Source organism: Sylvia atricapilla, chromosome 1 (assembly GCF_009819655.1).
Source record: "Sylvia atricapilla isolate bSylAtr1 chromosome 1, bSylAtr1.pri, whole genome shotgun sequence".
NCBI lineage: Eukaryota > Metazoa > Chordata > Aves > Passeriformes > Sylviidae > Sylvia > Sylvia atricapilla.
Genome location: NC_089140.1, coordinates 148,914,033 through 148,934,277, shown reverse-complemented (window position 1 = coordinate 148,934,277; position 20,245 = coordinate 148,914,033). Strand labels below are relative to the sequence as shown.

General features: G+C 41.1%; 1 protein-coding gene across 2 annotated transcripts in view; it reads left to right on the top strand.

Moving 5' to 3' along the window:
* The window catches only part of AGO2 (argonaute RISC catalytic component 2), a 57,408-nt gene that overhangs the window by 10,785 nt on the left and 26,378 nt on the right, over positions 1–20,245 (top strand). Inside the window, exons 2-7 of one of the 2 annotated variants that reach the window (XR_010745449.1) lie at positions 6,258–6,453; positions 10,193–10,313; positions 16,654–16,838; positions 18,102–18,238; positions 18,372–18,506; positions 19,639–19,726. Coding sequence is in view for 1 of the 2 variants with exons in the window: in XM_066336571.1 (XP_066192668.1) it covers positions 6,377–6,453; positions 10,193–10,313; positions 16,657–16,838; positions 18,102–18,238; positions 18,372–18,506; positions 19,639–19,726 (740 nt within the window). In the remaining variant the exon portion in view is untranslated. The remainder of the gene's footprint in view (positions 1–6,257; positions 6,454–10,192; positions 10,314–16,653; positions 16,839–18,101; positions 18,239–18,371; positions 18,507–19,638; positions 19,727–20,245) is intronic. The other variant, XM_066336571.1, reaches the window with a different exon arrangement.

The window sequence follows — 20,245 nt, the reverse complement described above, 5'->3', positions numbered from 1 at the left end:
AATTCCCTTGTTTTTTTTTTCTTGCTCTAACTATGTATGTGTGACTAAAATACATAAAAACTCTGCACAGATCCTGTCAAATCTCTACTGGGTGTTTTCCCCATTCTTTCTGAACTCCCTTTATTACTGGTAGTTAAATAACTATCTGTGGAAATCCTGCTTCCCCTGGTGTGGGTGTCCCCTCTCCAAGTCTCCTTTTCTCCCACTTCAAAGAGCACTTCAGAAGGGGACATGACCCTTTTGCAAGCCCTGTGACAGGGCACAGGGGGAAGGAGCAGGTGGCACACCAGGAGAGGTGAAGGTAATCAGGGTGTTGAGCCTTAGGAGGAGGAGAGGAATGAGTGCTCTTCCAGCTTTACAACTGGCTCATGGGAACCTTTGGAGCAGATGGAGCCAGACTTTGTGGTAGGTGCACCAGAACAGGGCAGAAGCTGGAGCACAGGAAACTCCAGTTTGAGTAGAAGACAAGTTTATTTTACCATGGTGGGTGGAACAGATTGTAAGAGGTGTTTGTGGCAACTTCTGTCCTTAAGATATTCAAAACTTGACAAGTCAGCCTGGTCTCTCCCACCTATGGTTGTTCTGTGTTCATGATCCTGTTGCTTCTCTGCAGCAGCTGCTGGAGGCTGTTCCTTTGCCAGTCTTCGTTCTTTTAACCTGGTCATGATGAACACATTTATCATTATTTATTTCCTTCAGTTCTGGAGGCAAAGTAGCTGCGCAGTAGTTGAGGACAAGTTATTAAATCCCTTTTTGCCCAAGGAGCAAAGGTTGCATCCTCGCTGGGTCTGTGTGAGGGCATCAGTGACTGTCCTGGAGGCAGCAGTGAATGTGCACAGTGGTTGTACCTAAAACACCTTTAGTGATGATGTGGAAGAGCAGCCCTATTATCTGATATTGGAAACCTTAACCCAAAGTGATGCTTTCAAATAAAGCTTCCTTCACTTTAGTTCCATTTAGGGATTATATATTTTTAGAAAATGGTTTTGGAGAGGTCTTCTCCTTAGCAGACATAGATTGCATGAGCCCAGTGCTAAAACCTACTGAGAGTGTGAAAACATCACCTGATTATTAAATATGAGTTAGGACTTGCCACACAAGGAAACTTATTGATATAATTGCACTGGTGTAATTATGCTCAGATATTTCCTGTGTCGACAAGCCCTTCCATGCAACTCGTTGGCCCCTTCTGATTTAGTAACTCATTGGGCCTCCTGACTGCACTTTAAAATTGCATAATTCTTTGCTAAAAAATCTCCAGTGTGCAAGTTTAATGCTGACTGGCAGCATGCTGAGCAGGCCAGCAGTTAAGCTTTTAAAAAATGGTGAACGGACAAAGAAATGAATGCTCCAAGTCTGGGAAATGTTTGTGGAGCACATGGTCCTGAAAAACCATCATTACATAATTGTGTGGGTTTTGGAGTAGAAGCTTGTCAAAGTGTGTGGCTCATTCACACTTTTATAGACTAGGAGTGTCTTGGCCTGCTCACTCCCTGAATCACTTTTATCTCTGATTTTGATCCTCAGTAATGTGCAGGCATAAGAGCAGCCAGCCTTGTGCTTGCCGTAACTTTCAATTAGCAAAAATTATTTCTACTAACGCAGCATTTCTGTGATTATCCAAGCTTTCCTCTACCACCACCTTTCCCCCCCATCTTTTGACAGAGTAATTTTGCTTGATTGCTAATTCCATTTCATAAAGCTGCCACAAGACTGTAATTTTTCTGATATCTGTCTTTTCCAGATTTTTTTTTTTTTTGGTAGAAATTGCTGCTTTTAAGATTGATAGCTATGAACATTTAGTTTATGTAGATGGGATGAATTATAATAGGAAGTCTGGTTTCTTTCCTGATAAAAGCCTAAAGACAGTATACGGGCACCCCATTATTCCACACCCAGCTCACCTTAATTCACACCTTGAAAATGGGGCTCTTGATGGTCTCAATCATCATATCAAGGCTGAAATGTTCTGAAATTATTCATTTTATCATCTGTCAAATGAGTGAGGAGCTTCCATACTTATCACATGGATGCTCCAGTTTATTAGTCTTTCATCTTTTTCTAATCCCTTCTTTCCTTGACAGCACTTTAAAAGTAAAATCCAGGAATGCATGTAGATTTCCAGTGCTTTGAAATACTTCCTCCAGAAGCAGCATCTGTGTCCATGAAGGCCTCTCTGCATGAATCTTGGCAGGTTTCCTTGGGCAGGGCATCACTTCTATCTCAGATGCCCAGTGCTATGCTCTGTAACACACCTCACCAGGCTGCAAAAGCTTCCTAGTAGGAACCTTGGCACTAAGGAAAATATTCCTGTGTTGATACAGCTTCTGTTGCATTTAAAAGTGGGCGAATGATGGGAATTTTGCAGGAGTGTTTGAACAGGGCAGCTGAATCACTTTGAATGCAGCAATTTTACCACCTGATCAAGACTGAAGGCTTCTATCATGTTTTGATAGGAGGTCAAGCCTTATTTCTGTGCTCTGTTAGCACCAAATTCAGTATCTCGTGATTCTACCCTTCACAGCCACTTGCTGTAGTAAGTTCTACACAAGATAGTTTTGATTTTGTTTTCTTGATTTGAGGCAGGAATCCAAGAAGTGAATTCAGCTCAGTGATTGCAATATTTAGTTTTTCTCCCTCGGAGTCCAGGTCCCATCCCTCGGTGCTGTAGTTGACACATACGTGCCTGTTTCAGGCGGCAGAAATGTAGGTTGAGCGCTTATCGGGTCACCGCTGCTGTTTAATAAACAGGACTTATCTCCTTGAAGCAACACCCTGCCCTAAATAAGTTTTGCCTTGGGAGTTGAGCCAGAAATAGCTTCCCCCCACTTTTTTTTTTTTTTTTTCTTTTCTTTAATTGGATCGTAAAACCCAAATAATTGAAAAAACTGTTTAGGATGAAATAGAGGGTGGCAGTGGTCCTGGTTTCTGGGCAGCTTGGTGCTTTTTATCTCTCTGAGTGATGCAGGTTATAAAACTGCATTCGCATCTTTCCCCAGGAGTCTGTGCTTCTCTCAGCATTTCATCTTATTCTCAAAAATGGAGCTGAACCCTCACTTTTATTCACTGTTTGTCACTAAAACTCCAGTGGAGGAATGCAGTGGTGTTATTGAGCAACATGTGTTTGTGTTGATCCCTGAACACTTACAGATACGGCTTTGTTACGCCCCTGTGAAGCACTAAACAATCCCATTTTAAAACAGAGGCAAGATGTATTGCTTAATTACAGAATTACTTAATTGGCAGCATAGCTTGTGAGGTTCACGTGTCCCTTCCATCATGCTTCTCTTTGTACTTCCAATTTTTAAGTTTAATATTTTTGTCATTTGAAAATTAGTCATGATGTACCAAATCTGGCACAGAAGAGGAAGGGCAGTGGAATTAGCATGTGGCAGTAGATGCAGAAATGTTAGAAGGCTTAAAATCATCAGGAAGGAGAAGGGAAATCAATATATTGTGATAACAGTTAGCCAGGTAATAGTGGTAAGGCAATGTGGAATGCAGAGTGTGGATAACAAGAAATGGAAATGTTAAAATGCAGGAGCCTGGACAGAAAATGGAAAATATTTTATGATGGGTGGCATTGTGGGAATCATGGAAATACACAAAAATCACAGAATAAAGTTAATGACTAGGACATAAATTTCAAATGGGAATGTTCTGTTACGGAAAGATGGAAATAAAAATGCGTGCAGTGGTGATCTGTAAAGGATTCAGCAGCAGAGTGACTGAAAATGTATGTGGTAGACAGATTATTTTAAGATTTTGGAGGGGGTGGGGAGGTGGAAGTGATGGCAAACAGGATTCTGGAGGAGTAGAGGTGGCTGCTTTGTGCCAATCCTCTTGATCAGATTTGGAGGAGGATCACAGAAACCTTTGGTATATTGCAAGTACAAATATTTGTGGGGGTGTTTTTTCTGTTACTTCGCAGCTGTAGTGAAAATGCTGTCAATAACTTTGTTAGGTGTCCTAGCTACAGCGGAGGATACTTTCCACTGAATGACACAGACACTGAATTTCTCACACCAGACAGGAGGATTCTGGTGACTGCAGGGCCACCTGAGCGAGTTAATCACCATCAGAAAAACATGAAGTCAACAGAGGGCCTGGAAGTGTTGGGAAAAGATGAAAATTGATGTCTCAGAAGTCAGGATGTGTAGGAATTCAGAAAAAAGCCAAAGGTTGAGCAGAATCAGTGAGCTGGGTGCTTTGTCTTGCCTGGAGGGATGGAGGTGGGTAAGGTCAGATGCAGAGGCAGATGGGCTGCTCGTGGCAAGACTGGGTTACAGATAAGAGCTAAGGTGATATTTGGCTCCATTCTTCAGGGCAGCTGTTGACACTGCAAAAGCAACGTGGATGAATAATACTCAAATGAAAATTGCTATCTTGCCATTGAAGGCAAAGCTGAAGTACTGAAACATTAAGTTTTAGGTTATAGAAATGCAGATCTTCAGCAAGAAGCGACTTTAATGTGTTGATCGAGTTAGTGTTAGAGAACCACGGTCTTTAACAGCAATGTTTATAAAAGGGAGGGAAAAAAGGAAATTGGATTTCAGTAGCCTGAATTAAAAGGGTGGATGCTGTAGAATATATGTGGGAGACAAGATCAGAAACAAGATCTTCAAAAAATAATAACAAAACCCTCTATCATTTTCCTAGTGTCAAATCTGAATAAGTACTTGGAGCAGGGGGAAATTGGTGCTGTTAGTAGGGTGGTAAAAATAGGGAGATACTCATGAGTGGGAAACTGGCCTTGGGAAGTGTTGAGGGGTAAAGTTGAGAATTGATGCTACTAATGTTGGGAATGGTCTTATTATTTCATTAGCAACACTGCATAAATGTTTGTAATAGGTATGTGAAATTTCGTGGTGGTGCAGGAGGCATTGTCAGGAGAAGGTGACTGAGCATCATTCAGAAAGCAGGTTAATAGATATGGATTAGAAAAGTAGATATATTAAAGATAATATAGCTGGTAGTGAATAGGGAATTGGGAGATGATCATAAGCAACTGAAATGGGTGCTCATGCCCTGAGTGGTCACTGGATGGCCTTTACAAGACAGTGATAGAGCAGGCAAAAGCAGTTTAAGGGCTCATTAATCTGCCTTTTTCACGTGAGAGATGGAAGCCCCCAGTGTGGTTATCACTTAGTCCTCTCCGGGAAAAACTGACTGGAAGGATGAGAATGATGACGCCTGATTTATGAGCAGGGACTAACAGAAGGAGTACAGTCTAGAATTTAGTATTAAATGGGTATTTGGTTTAAATCCAGAAGTACAGTCAGGAGTACTCAATATGAAGGCCACCAAATATAGCCTGCCAACAAAAAAATAAAAATGGAAGGACATTTTCTGAGCATTAGAGCATCACAGTTCTGGAACAGCTTTCCAGTAGAGAAAGCAGGGTGGAAAACTGGTGACTGACCTGGTAATGAAGGGATGTGATTGTTTCTGGGCTAGCAGGGAGCTGAATGTGATAATCTTAGGAAACCACACCTGGCTTCTTACATAAGTAATGAGAAACCTCCTGGGTTATTTCACATGTGAAGATTTTGCTGCAGGTTGTTGTTGCTCCAGAGCACAGAACACCTGAGCACTGAGACTGCAGGAGTTTTGAATACCCAAGTTGGTACCTTACACACTTTTCTGTGGTTTTTTAATGGGCTTTCCTGAATTGAAACAACAGCAAACAGCCATTGTGCTTTGCTTCACTTTGAGCAACAGCTGATGATTGAGCACAGGAACTGAGCACAGCAGCAGTAGAGTATTTGCTCCGTTTTCTGTGTGAAGGAGGCAGTAGGATATGGTGTAATTCTAATACAGAGAGCTGCAGCATGGAGGAAAGTGGTGGAAACTCCATTTTTATAGGTGTTTGCAGAAATAAATGTAGTTAGATCTGTTTGAAAATGAACATTCTTCCCTGCAAGGAGGGTCTTGGTTCTTGACTTCCTTCTTGGCCTGTGAAATTCCCACCCAGCTAACTTGTGATATAGGAAAATGTAACTGATTTTAAGATTTATTTTTTTTTCAGTAACTGGGGCTAGGAAATACAACAAATTATGAACCAGAATGAGAAAAAAAAAAAAAAAAGGATTCATGGTCTCCTGGAAGCAGGGTTTGGGCTTTTTAAAAAAATTTTAAGTTGTTTAAAAAGTCATGGTTTAAATGTGCTAGGCTTCACTGGTCCAACAGCCTGTACATTTGCTGAAATGTCAATTTGGGACAGCTGATGCTTAAGTTGTGCTTTCTCTCTTTTGCAGTGCTCACACCTCCTCCCCCGTTGCCACCACCAGTACAAGGATATGCCTTCAAACCTCCTCCTCGACCAGATTTTGGCACTTCTGGGAGAACAATCAAACTGCAGGCCAACTTCTTTGAAATGGACATTCCTAAAATAGATATCTATCATTATGAATTGGATATAAAGCCAGAAAAATGTCCTAGAAGAGTTAACAGGTAACATTGCACTTTGCCTTTCCTCAGTTTTTTTGCAGTCTTGTTTTTCTTTGAAAAGCTGGAGCCAGGTGCCCTCACTGATGTCTGTAAAGATGTGTCTGGCTTTAATCAGGAATTGTACTGATCACTTGCATTAACATGACACGCATATCCTTTTCGGTTTTTTCCTCCAAGTCTTTGTTTGGATTGATTTTGTCAGAGCCTTAAGATGCTGCTGACTGAAGCCAGTGGTAGCAGGTGGATAAGCTGTATTAGCTCTCTTGAAGCTGGGTCAGTATAAACCAACTTGATAAAAATGATTTATTATTACCTGGTTAAATATTGGAGTGTAATTGGCTAAAGTCCTTCAGCTCCTTTCTGAGCTGGTGTCACCACCTTGTTTTCCCACCTTTCCTTTTCACAAGACGAGGCAAAACCCGTTTGTTTGTGGGAGAGGATTATGGAGTTACTGAAGCAGGTAAGAAATTATCCTTCATCAGTAGATTCTATATAAGGGAAAACTATGCTCCCGAAACAGATAGCAAGGTGAAAACACGGCTCAGCTGTCCAGGGAAACAAGCAGCCAGGTCTTGCACTTGGCACCTGTGCCCTGTTAGAGTGTGCAACTTCATTGACTTGAAAAAGAAGCAGCGTTGCCAGAAGTGAAACTTGAGAATGAGACTTGGCATCGACTGGAAACCACAAGTGTCATCATCATAACTACACCTTGACTGTAGAGGATTGGAATGGCCTGTTTATATATTCAAGAGCAAAGCCTTTCTTTGTTAAAAAAGGTCACATGGGTGGAATATGCAGTCATGAAAATAAACAGCGTGGAGTCAAAAAAGCCACCCGAAAGCCACAGATTTCCTAGTGTGAATTAATAAACCTGAGGGCATTCTCCATTGTTACACTGAGGAGCTGGTAATGATAGTGTTTTCACAAAGCAGCATCACTGTGCTTTGCTTCCCTGTTTGTTTTTTTTTTTTCCTTCCTGTAGTGATTTATTATAAGTTTAATTTTTCAGCTAGTCAAGAGCTGAGGTTAATTTTAAAAGCAAACACCTTGTTAAGTGTATGAAGCTGAATTCTCTTCTTGCCAAGGGCAGCTGCAGATGTCACTGAGATGCTCTCTCTGCACTGGAGCACTGCAAAACACTTGGAGCAATCCCTTTTTTTCATAAGGGGAGCTGTGAGAGCTTTGCTTCCTTAACTGCTACCCCAGCCACCACCCCAGCTGCTGCTGCCTGATCCACATTGCCTCTAGCTCCTCTGGGAGCCAAGTGCTGCACAGCTTGTGTGTGTTTTCTGTGTGAACACCTCCCTTTACACTCCAGTGTGGGGGTGCTTGCTGCAAACCCTAAGCAGCTTTTCTCACTGGAGAGGCAAATTCTATTCAGTAGAAAGTTCTTCTTCCAGTGCCAGCTAATGATGTGCTCTGCTTGGTCAGGTTAGTCACTCCTCTTGTGGTGACAGGAGCAGATACAGATTACAGATATGAAATGCCTTTTGCAGTAAGCAGTGATGCCACAGATGCATTCTGCAGTGGTGTGGTGGATGTTTCTCAGTGCAGTGTGGTAGGAATACAACTTGGATTCACATACTGAAGTGTGTTTTATTCCTTTTGAGCACTTACTGCTCTATTCTATAGAGGTACCTATACTCACCTGTACCTGGTGAGCTGTGACCTTTTTGGTCCTGTGTTTCTGTGTGTGCAAATATATATATATATATGACTATGCAGGATGCACATATAAACCAATTCTGAATGATGTTTTTTTATAGCTGGCTTACAGGTTTCTAGTATTTTGGTTTTATAATTTACAGGTATATAGTAAGTAGTTTTTATCATTGCTTTATATGATATAAGCTCTAGAAAAGAGAGAGTGAGATTTTATTTTTTGCTCTACTCCCTCATCTGGGTCAGCTTTGTTCTTCAGTTTTACTCCAGCTTCTACTGTGACCCTGCAGACCCCACTGCAGGGTGTATCCACTGCACATGCAAATTCTACACTGAGACATGAGCTGGAGCAGGACTGGAAAACACACAGCTGGGACAGGGTGCTCCTGAATTAATACAGTGTGGCTACAATTCTGTACATGTGGCAGAAAGGCCAGATCTGTTTGGGTAGCTGGACAGGCAGAATGGGCAATGTGAGTCTGGTTCTGCACTGGGAGTGATTTCAATTTAATTTTTGAGGATTTGTGCAAGGTGAACTCTGCCTGCAGTTGCCAGTCCAGTGTTCTTGGTGAGCTTGCATGAGCTTGGCAGAACAGTCGTCCCAAAGGGCTGAAGTTAGTGAAGTGGTAAATAATTCTCCTTTTAATTTGTCATGGAGAAAATAGCTTATTTTTCATAAAAATATCTCCACCCACAGCTGAGAAGCACCGTTGCTAATTGTGGATGTGGTTTGAAGCTTGAAAACATTAACTAAGTGGAAGTGTTCATTTTTTATATAAAGCAGTTTACAATCAGAAGAACTTGCTCAGCAGTGTGGGGTTTCCATGCTCAATCTTAAACTCAAGGTTGAAAGTTCCTCCCAGCCTCCCAGTTGCACACTTGTTCAGTCAGACCCTGCAGACCTGCGGCAGATATTACTGGGTCAGGTTTGATTCATGCTTTGCAGGAGGTCAGAGTTTCTTTCAGTGGCCACATCTTATTTTAAGATAAACCCCGGGACACAGCAAAGAAATTGCCTATTGAAACAGTCTTAATTCTTTTTTCGAATGAGTTCAGTTTCATTTCAGATTTTGCAGTACTGTGATAACTACATGAGTACTGGGTTAATTACTTTGCCAAGTGAGGATGCATGAAGCTGCAGCATCTGTGAGCTGGTGGTTGTCAGCAGTGCTGGAGGAGCAGTGGTTTCTTTTCTGTGTCACTTTAACCTCTTAATGCCCTTTTCCCCCGACTGTGTGTTAAGATTGCAGCCTGCTGATGGATTTTGGGTATTACTCAGGTAGACTGAAGGATGTCTCTTTGGGACATTGGGACCAAAAGGCCTTTGGCATCAAAGAATGTTATTATTCCAGCTGACCTCTCCCTGACTGCTAAACTGCTTTGGATGACCAGTGTGTAAACACTGTGGTTTGACAAGAGCTGTGTGAGTGGTTTCCCCATTCATACAAAAATGGAACCGAATTCCATCTACTCCTAAATGAATGTGTACTTTTAATATTCACAGCTCCACTGAATTCACATACCCACTCTTGTTGGATGGATCCCAACTTTTTTGTGTGTATGAAAGAAAATGGATTTAAAAATAATTTTTCTCAGGGGGCTGCAAAACGTTTTGCTCTCATTGTTGGCATAAACTGCTGTCCTGACACTGGGGCTGTAAGCTGGGATAATGATAGTTTTGAAAGCTTCTCAGGCTGCTGAGCTTTTGGTCCGGGGTCCTCTGCAGGAAGGGCTGTAGGACAGGGGAGCTGAAGCCCCAGGATCTACCATGCACCCCTTGTTTCAAGCTTGAGAGAGCGTGAGCTTTCACTTCACCACTTCCAGTAGGTCACAGAAAAGAGGAAGCAAAGTTTATACCTGAAAAAAGCCTAAAAATAGGAGTTTCAAGAAAACAGTTTAGTCTGTGGAAAGGTTGCTTTCAGTTCAGATCAGTCAAACAAATCTTGCTTTTAATAGGCAGGAGTGGACAACCCTTCCATTTACCTAATGCCTCTGTTGGTAAATATTAGTGTTAGTACTCGTCTGCTACTTATCATTCAAAGTAAAAAGTTGGATTAACTTAATCTTTTTGCATTTTCAGAGAAATAGTGGAGCATATGGTTCAGCACTTTAAAACCCAGATTTTTGGGGATCGCAAACCAGTGTTTGATGGAAGAAAAAACCTTTACACAGCTATGCCACTTCCCATTGGGAGAGATAAAGTAAGTTTTAAATAGAAAAAATTCTAGAGATTTTAACGTGGTATTTGCAGAATTTTTCTAATAACTAATAGAAACTGATTTTCTCTTTCTGATATTCTGTTTCTGGAATAGATGCCTCTATTGTTGCCACTCTGCTCAGGGTGTGCTTTGCCAGGATACACCTGTGAGCTTCTTGCTATCCCAGCGGTCACTCCCTGTTCTGTATCCCTTCATTCCTCCCTCACCAATCCTCCCCACTGGTGTGGTTTCTGCTACTTTAGGGAGCTGGATCAGCTGCCCCAGACAGCAGAGAATCTCCAGAGTGGCACTAGGGAAAAAGGGAGAGCACAGTTTTGTGTGGGAGAGAGGAGAGCAAATAACTTCTCTGGGCAGCAAGAAGCTGTTGTGTCACCTCACTAATCTCATCAAGGCCCACTCTAAGCTTACTCTCACTCTCAGTAGCTGAAAGAAGCTCCTCCATCTCTCTGTTGCCTGTGTTGGAACCACTCCTCCCTAATCCTTGATCACTGAGAGCCAAATTAATTGACACCTGCAATCTTTGCCCCGGGGCAGCTGGAGAGGACTGGGTTGTGTTTGCCAGCTCCTGGTGGGGTGGTGACTTCTCTGGGCTCTGCTTATGGCTGCTCCTGTGCCCATTGACTGCTGGAGTGGAAGGGACTCTGCTGGGACACGCTGACACACAACCCTAGAAAATTATTTCGCCTGTGCATCTGTGATCTAATACCAGATTGAATTTTCTGTGCCTTTTTTTTTTGTTTAGGTGAGTCCCTGAGGGAGGGCACAATCCTTGTTGGTACTGCAGTAGTTCCCTTCTGCTGGGGGTGCACAGTTACAGGGGAGGACTGTTCTGTCTCAGAGGAGTTGATTACAACTTTAGCATATATAAAAAAAAAAACATTAGGGGGAAGAGAAATACAGAGAAATGTGAAAACTGGGAACCATTCAGGCCTTCTGAAATTCAGCAGCTGTAGATTAGTTCAGGCTGTCATTTGCTGTCTCATATTGGATGCCTGTGCAGTGGTTGACATAGTTAATAGCTCCACCTGAATCAAGCTCTTTATCTCACGTGTAATTTTTATTTCCACCTAATCTAAGTGAATGCCATGCAGTAAAGGTCAGTCTCTACTCCAGTGTTAATTACTTTTCACTAACTGATAAGGTAATGTCTGGGGAAACTATGAAGGGATTATTAAAAGTCTTAGTGTTTTTTTTCCCTTTGCTTTCACATACAATATTCCAGTTCCTACTGGAACACCAAGACTGCAAAGTATTTGCCAAAGGTGGAAGGATACTTGGTGAGAGTCCCTTGAGGTTTTACACAACTCTGGATATGTGCAGAGTTGCCTTGTAATGCTTTAGAAGTGGATGACTGACAATGGATGTTATGACAAGTATGAAGTTCTGCATTTAATAAGTAAAGGTAAATAAGAAATGGTTTATTTGTACATGATAAACAGGGATCAAATTAATCCTCAGACCTAATGAGACTTTATGAGATGCAAGTTGACCCTCCTTGCTCTGATAACCATTTTGAGTGGGACAGAATTAACAAAATCTTCGGAGTCAGCTTTTTCCCAGGTGTAGGTTACAATGTTCATTTGCACAGACACAAAGGAATTTGGGCATCAAGAGCATTTCCTGCTGCTGCATTGCCCCTTGTCTTCAATTTTACCATGTATAATTTAGTGTATGTGGGCTTTAAACTCCAAAACATCAGGAATGAAGTCCTGTCTAGTCAGCAGGCGCAGAAGGAACATCTCATCCAAGAATCATCTCATCCATTGCCAGTCTTGCCAGAACAGTCAGCATTTGGAGTGGGTGGTCATTGAGGAGTGTTTGTAGTGGAGTTTAGGAGGAGATAATTCCAGGTGGTTTCATCTGTGGCTCACATCTAGGCTCACCTTCAATAAACTCCTATTTTTTCCCTGTTTCTCGTGGTTATTGGGCTTTGTTGTTCTACTCTATGTAGATTAACATTACCCTGGAGGAAAGAGCTAATATAGATAAATCTTCAGCTGTTTTAAATCAGACATGGGGAAATTTAGCTTAATGAAGGAAATTTTTACATGGTGGTAAATTGGTTTAAGCATGATTTAAACCACTATAAAGCTTGTAGGTATTAGGACTTTCCTCCAGCATAATTAGATTAGGTTTCTTTAGTTTTTTTTTTTTTGGTTGGTTTTTTTTTTTTTTTTTTTTTTTCTCTTTTTGACTGTTCTGTACATAACATACAGCAAGTTCACTGCACATCTGATTACATTTAGGATCATATTAAAAAAAATCACGAACATACAATGATTAATCTATGTGGAAGATCTTAATTGACTTGCAGTATGCATTGGTAGTGGAAAAACTGATGCTAAACACCAAATTGCCAAGGTTTTTCCCCCTCCTGTTGCTCTTTTAAGTTAATTAATGCACTCTGTCCTCATCTCTTGTTGGTAGTGGTTGTTCTGGGCTTGGTGGGTTTTTTGGGTTTTTTTGGTCCTTGCTGCCAGCTCTGCTTCTTTTATGACTTGTTCTTCTATATAAATTCTTTTCTGCTTGGCTTTTGTGGTTATCAAATCCGTTTTCATTCCTTCCTTAGTGTACCTTATTTTCACTCTTTAATTTCTGCTTTTTTTTAGAGAAAAGAAATTCTTTTAGAACAAATATGGAATATGTCAATATGAACATGATATTTTCTTAGTTTTTACTTGTACACACTGAAAATAAAGAAGTGCTTAGGACACTGTCAAGTTAGGAAGATATTAAAAGTCTCCTTTTTTCTTGTAGCTTTGTATTCAATTCTTCCTTTACTTGTGTGTTTCCCTAAGATATCCTTCTACAGTTAAAAACTGGAATTTAATTTTACCTGAATTGTAAGTTTTCTCACCTAGCACGTTTCAAGAGCAACTGATGTATCTTAACCTACATCTTCATTAGTCATTTATTAGAAAAACAGTAATGAATTACTGTTACAAATGAACAGAGCAGCAGTTTGATACAGAAATCCTGCTGCTATTCCCTTTTCCAGAAGGAAAATGTTAATTCTGTCTGTGGCCACAAACTTGCTCCTCTCACTTTGCCTTTCTGAAGTGCTGCTAAAGACTCTGCACATGACAGAATCAGAGCTCTTTCCTACATCCACAGTTTGTTGTTAATCTGTTTTCCTCTGAATCCCTGGGAAGGAAAAGCTCTTGGATTAATAGAGAACAGGCACATTGTATGCTCAGAGCCTGATAAAACAATCATCTGATGTCGCACTTATTTTATTGAGAAGAAGAAATACTAAGAATTCCTTAGAAACACATGGTCAGGTTTAATCTTTATTTTTTTTTAACATTGTTAATGGTGGTTTGTGTGAGTCATTCAGACCACATCAGCTTCAAGACCTGTTCTTTTTAAGAACAGCTTTAAAATTTTTGTACAGGCTTAATGATTTTTCATGTCCTTACAGTAAAAGCCCTTTCATTCAGGTCCCTTAGTTGTAAAATTGTCAACTCTGTTGCTATTTAGCAGTAGGTTGACCAGGTAGCATCCTGACATTGTAAACATTTGTTTTTTATTATTTGGGTATAGAGAATAAAACAAGTCTTGTGTTTTGCTTTAGAATTTATCCCTAATAGTAAAGGACATAATAAAATTATCATCTAAAACTGCTTTGTCCTAATTTTTTCATATTTTGCTTACTTTGCCAAATATGAGTGTGTTCATTTGTCCTCAAAAGTACCGAGTGGAATAAATAAAATATTACTGAGAGAGAAAAAATTCTGATTAGCAGTGCCTAAAAGCATATGTGAACTTTTGGATTTGGATTAAGGACTTTTTTTTTATATTTTCATGATTTTTTTAATAGGGTGAGATATTTAATTAAAAAGAAAACGAAAAACCCACAGGAAAGTTATATTTAAACCTTACTTATTTTAGCAGTGGCTCCTAATTCAACTCATTTGGAGTTAGACACAGCAGCAAAAACTTTTTTGGGACAAATTCAGCAGTCACCGTTCTGCTGACTTTTACTGGTATTTGCAGTTGGGCACCTGGAGTAGAAATTCTTCAGTCCTAGGCCATATATTTCCACCAGGGACAAGGGTACTGCAACACAGGTTCCTCTTCATCTCCCATTCCATCATGATGAAGGAGTTTTGTAAATTGATACCAGGAAAGGAAAAAAAGTAAAATTGAATCTTTTTGTTGTTGTTGTTTTTTAGATTAAGGACACCAAAGTATGTGTATTGCCATTATTGGGAATAAGTATAGAGTGGTTGGGGTGGGAAGGGACCCTAAAGGCCATCCTGCTCCAAGCTCCTGCCATGGGCTGGGACACCTTCCACTAGAGCAGGTTGCTCAAGCAGGAATGCTGAAACTTGATTTGGAGGAGAGGTTTGAAGGAAAATGCAGGTCAGGTGTGACTGACATCTTCCATCTGCTGTAAATGAGATGCAAGTTGAGGACTTTTTTGATGATGTGGTGGAAAAAAAGATTTCATGGAAAGCTTCCAGCCTTGTGTGAACTGAAGAGCTGTCCCTTTCCTTGCACAGCTTTCTGCAGGGTTGACCTCCTGGGCCAGACTCCCAGCAGTGACCCCAGGATTAGACTCAGTTCCCATTGCTCTCCCACAGCTGTGCAGCTCCTTCCTCTGCTCGAGTCTCCCTGGGGAGTGATGTTTGTGCTGGAGGAGAGATTCAGCTCTAATATTAATTCTGTGTGCCTGCTGTAGATGGTCAACTCATTTTTGGGGGCACACGGGAAGGCTTCTTATTTGTGTTTTATATTTCCTTCCCATTTTTGGACCAAAGAAGTAAATTGTTGCAGAGACCAGATGCTGGCAGATGCCAGTTTGCTGTTAGCCACCTATTATTTTTGCTAATTACAGTTAAGTGTATGCCTTTTATATGTAAATGCGAGCTCCCTAGCAGGGGAAAATGCAACATTTTTGTTTGTATCCAGTACAAAGGATACTCTGATCTTGTTATTTCTTGTAGTCACCCTTGAGTCAGACCTCCTGATCATTTCAGACAAGTCTTAATTTTAGTCGGCTTAAAAACTTTGGTGCTCAGACTTCCTTTGTTTTACGAAAGAGGAGAAATCAGCATTACAAGTGATTACAAGTAATTGGCTGAAGTAATTTACCACAATGTAGTTTGCCACTATGTTTTAGACAAAAAATTCAAAGTAGGGCATAACATGGCAAAGAAATGCCCCTGTTCCTTACCTGATACCATTACTGTACTTGGAGGTTGTAGTTTATTCTTTCTTTTCTTTAAAAGTTTTGGCCTGCTGGCTTTTGTGGGGTTTTTATTTTGTTTGGATGATTGATGATTTTTTTTGCTCTCTCTCTTAAAACTCTTTTCTTCTCCTGTTTGAACTGTGTCTGCAGCAAGTGTGTCAAGCACTCTGGAGCTCTGGAGAGCAAATACCAGAAATTCATTAATCTTGGCAGGTGGGGACACCTCCTGCTTTATTTCAGGCACGCAGGAGCTGACACGAGCAGTGATGGGATGTGTCGGGGATCCCATAGGGAACACACCGGGATGTGTTAGGGATGACACAGGGAACACACTGGGATGTTAGGGATCCCATAGGGAACACACTGGGATGTGTTAGGGCTCCCATAGGGAACACACTGGGATGTTAGGGATCCCATAGGGAACACACTGGGATGTGTTAGGGCTCCCATAGGGAACACACTGGGATGTGTTAGGGATCCCATAGGGAACACACCGGGATGTGTTAGGGATCCCATAGGGAACACACCGGGATGTGTTAGGGATCCCATAGGGAACACACCGGGATGTGTTAGGGATCCCATAGGGAACACACTGGGATGTGTCAGGGATCCCATAGGGAACACACTGGGATGTGTTAGGGATCACACAGGGAACACACCGGGATGTGTTAGGGATCCCATAGGGAACACACCGGGATGTGTTAGGGATCACACAGGGAACACACTGGGATGTGTTAGGGATCCCATAGGGAACACACTGGGATGTGTTAGGGATCACACAGGGAACACACTGGGATGTGTTAGGAACAGACTGGGATGTGTTAGGGATCTGAAATCAGGTTATGGGATCTTCGCCGAGACCTCCCCGTCGATACAAGCGCCTCCAAATTCCAGTGTTGCCTCACAGAGGAGATGGATGCCAGCTGGGAGGCACTCCAGGCTTCTGAAATACCCCTTTGGGAAGATGGAGCTGTAAAAAGGGGCTGTACTTAATATGTGCTGTTGCTTCATCCTTGCTTTTTGTCTCCTCCCCTGCTTCACAGCACTGTTCAGTGGAATCCACTGTCCCTTCTGATTTCCCCCCTTTCAATGGAAAGAATCATCTTGGTTTGTTGTTTGGCACTGTTGCAGGTGGAGCTGGAGGTCACGCTGCCCGGAGAAGGAAAGGACAGGATATTTAAGGTGGCTATAAAGTGGATGTCCTGTGTGAGTCTGCAGGCTTTACATGATGCTCTTTCTGGCCGGCTGCCCAGTGTCCCGTTTGAGACCATCCAGGCGCTGGATGTGGTGATGAGGCACTTGCCTTCCATGAGGTGAGGGGAAGCCCTTGAGGTGCTTTGGTGCTCTTTGGGCAGTCTGTGCTCGCACAGCCCAGCCACATGGTGGCTGTGTGGCAATGGCAGGCTCAGGCAGGAGGCCATCGGTGCTTTCCTGCTCTCCTGGGAGAATTCAGAGCCTTCAGCCTTTCCCCAGAGGTCTCACAGTGGCCCCATGTTTGTGCTCTCAGGTCAGGGGGGCTCTGCCATCTCCCTTTCCTCTGTAGCCTTGGAGAGGGAGATGAGTGGGAGGTGTTTGGAGGTTGGAAGATGGGGAAGGGTGGATTTTAAACAACTTCTTACCCCGTTCCTGTGTGTCCTTGGACAGCTGTTTATTGCCAAGTTTGTATAAAGGTTACGGTTGCTAGGGGGACGTTAGTGTCACCCAGTGTGGCTATTTTGATAGGAAGAAAAACTTGAATATTCATTTGTTTGTTTTTCAAGTGGGACATATAGCATTTTCAGTCACACCCGAGATATTTGGCTTAATTCTGCTGCTGTGACACAAGTCACTTAAGACCACTGTGCAAATTATATTCAATTAGAAAGCAAAGAATGAAATTTAGTAGGGCTGAACTTTCCCATATCAAACCTCTAAATAGGTAATAAGAGTTAAATATATGTAAATGACTTTAAATGGCCTTATAGTATGTTGACTTTATCCTCAAATTTAGGGAAGAAAAAAAAAAAAAAAAAGGTAAAATGACTTTAATCAGCTTTTACAGCACAGAAAACAGCCCAGAATGTCAGATACCTTTGTTCAGAGGAACACATTGGCTCAGGATATGATTTGTTTGCTATTAAATTTGCAGTACAATTATCAAGATGAAAGATTGAAGAAGGATCAGAAATATTTGTTAGATCACTTATTTACCCTCACATAATGTCTATAATTCAGAGTATGGGGAGACACTGTTACACTGGTGTTTTTATAGCAGAGACTTTTAATTCTTTTCTTACGGAGGCACAGCTGAAGTTTTAATAGAATACAAATAAAAAGTTATTAATGCTTTTCTGTTGGAATTAGATATATTAAAGAATATACTGAAAACAAATTTGTACTTGAGCAGTAGCCAGTTTCTTACTGTAACAAGCTGGGTTTTGAGAGGTGTAACCTGAGTCTTGCCAGGAATCTCAGATTATTGGTAATTTTAAACACTGATGATTCTGTGCTTTTGCAAAAAGGAAGTTGCATTAGTTATGGCTTCATTGCAATTTTTGCTTTAGTTTTCTGATGTGAATTTATTTGCTTTCTTGCAGGTATACTCCTGTGGGGAGATCTTTCTTTACAGCATCAGAAGGGTGCTCAAATCCTTTGGGTGGTGGCAGAGAAGTTTGGTTTGGCTTCCATCAGTCAGTCAGACCTTCATTATGGAAAATGATGTTAAATATTGATGGTAGGTACCTGGAAGTATTTTCTTGTTTCTTCTTGCTCCTTAATGGAAAGGCAAAAATCTACTTCCAGTTGTTGTATTTCCTAAGAATTTCCTCTTTGTTGTTGTAACACACTATTAATGTTTTTGTCTGCAGTGTCTGCAACTGCATTTTACAAAGCACAGCCAGTTATTGAGTTTGTCTGTGAAGTTCTGGACTTCAAAAGTATTGAAGAACAACAAAAACCTCTGACAGATTCCCAAAGGGTAAAGTTTACCAAAGAAATAAAAGGTAATAAAGAAATTATATACAGCTGCTTTATTCTGTCTGATATGTTACCATTATGTGTTCTAAATATTTTCTACAGCAATTGTCTTATTGGGAGACAGAAATTTCTTACTTTTTGCTTTTGAAACCTGTCAGTAGTAGCAATCTCAGTTTCATGACAAAAATATTTCAGTTCCTAATCTGCTGATTTGTAAATATGTACAAAGACTGGGATTTCATGTTTTTTTAAGTACCAAATCTTAATTTTTTCCAATTACTGATGTCAGGTGTTTAGTATTTCACATTTAACTAATAATTTAGCTGTGTGTTTTTGCACATTTAGGAATTTGTCCTGCATATACTCTCCTGGAAGTAAATAGCAGTTATTCTAGTGTGTAGTGATTAAATCAAAGAGAATGGGAGGAAGAAATCTTACTGATTTTGTTCACTGAAGGCTTCTACAAAATGGAGATCCTTCCTTCCTGATACTCTTGGCAGAAAGCAAGCAGCTTTAAAAAGAATAAATCCATCCTGCACCTTCCTTTTGTGTTTCCAAAAAACATCAACAAAATTATCTTTGCCCAACTAGAAGTTTTAGCGAGAAAAGTTTGAATAAATCCTGAGTTTGCACTGGTTGGGAATGTTTTGAAAGGATAATCAGGCACCAAATTGCTTCACCGTGGCTTGATTGCCATGAGCTCCTAGAGAGGCTGTTTGGGGAATCCACTCCACCCACGCCCCGAGTTCATTAGCCCAGGCTGTAAGAGTTGGAGGTCTTACAGACCCTCTATGTTTAGACAGAAAGTATAAATAAGGGGTTTTGTTTCAAGGAGCTTGTGTGCCCCTTTTGTCCTTTTCCTCATCCTGGGCTTCCTCAGAGGTACAGAACTGGAATTTACAGAATGTGCTCAGCGTATTCTGTGAGCTCTGAGGGCTTTGGGATTTCATCTTGTCTCTTAAATTCTGTGTTGAACTTTGGCTGAAGCTCAGGAGTTTTGAATTTCAAGACTGCCAGTTGCTTTTTGAGTTCTGTCTGGGCTGCCCTTTGGGGCTAATTAGAATGGCTTTATTACCCTGTTTAACTGGTCTGGTGCAGCAGTTCAGGGCTGACACCTTGATTTTGGAGAAATGGTGATTTGTGCTGTCCAATTTTTAGGTCTGAAGGTGGAGATAACACACTGTGGACAAATGAAAAGGAAGTACAGAGTGTGCAATGTCACCCGACGACCAGCAAGTCACCAAACGTAAAGTAGTTTTCTGCTTTTTAAGCATATGTTTGATCTCAGGCTGGAAAAATATCTCTCCTGCCTTACTGAGATGGGAAAAATTACCTTGAAAAATGCTGCTTTCATTAGTTAATACCCTTAAATATACCTCGAAGTGTATTCCCAATTTTGTTGCTCTTTTTGTTCTATTTTCATACTATAGTGAGTATCGTGGCATTTGAAGCAGTTGCACTGTTTCAGATCTGGGAGGGTTTTTTTTGTTGGGGGGGGGGGGGGGGTGTTTCTGTCACTTATGGAGTTCTTTAAAATTGGACAGGGTATCCTATTTGTAGCCTAATGTTTCCCACAACTGGAATGGAAAAGTAGTGCCAGTTTGGATCAGCTTCCTGATGTTGCTTATTTGCAATCTCTTCTTCCTCTGGGAAAAACAGTTTCTTTTTAACTACTAACCAGAGATTTGCAGATAACTTAAATATGGAGATGATGCCCATTTTTATAGTGATGCCCATTTTTAGTGATGCCCATTTTTAAGGAAAT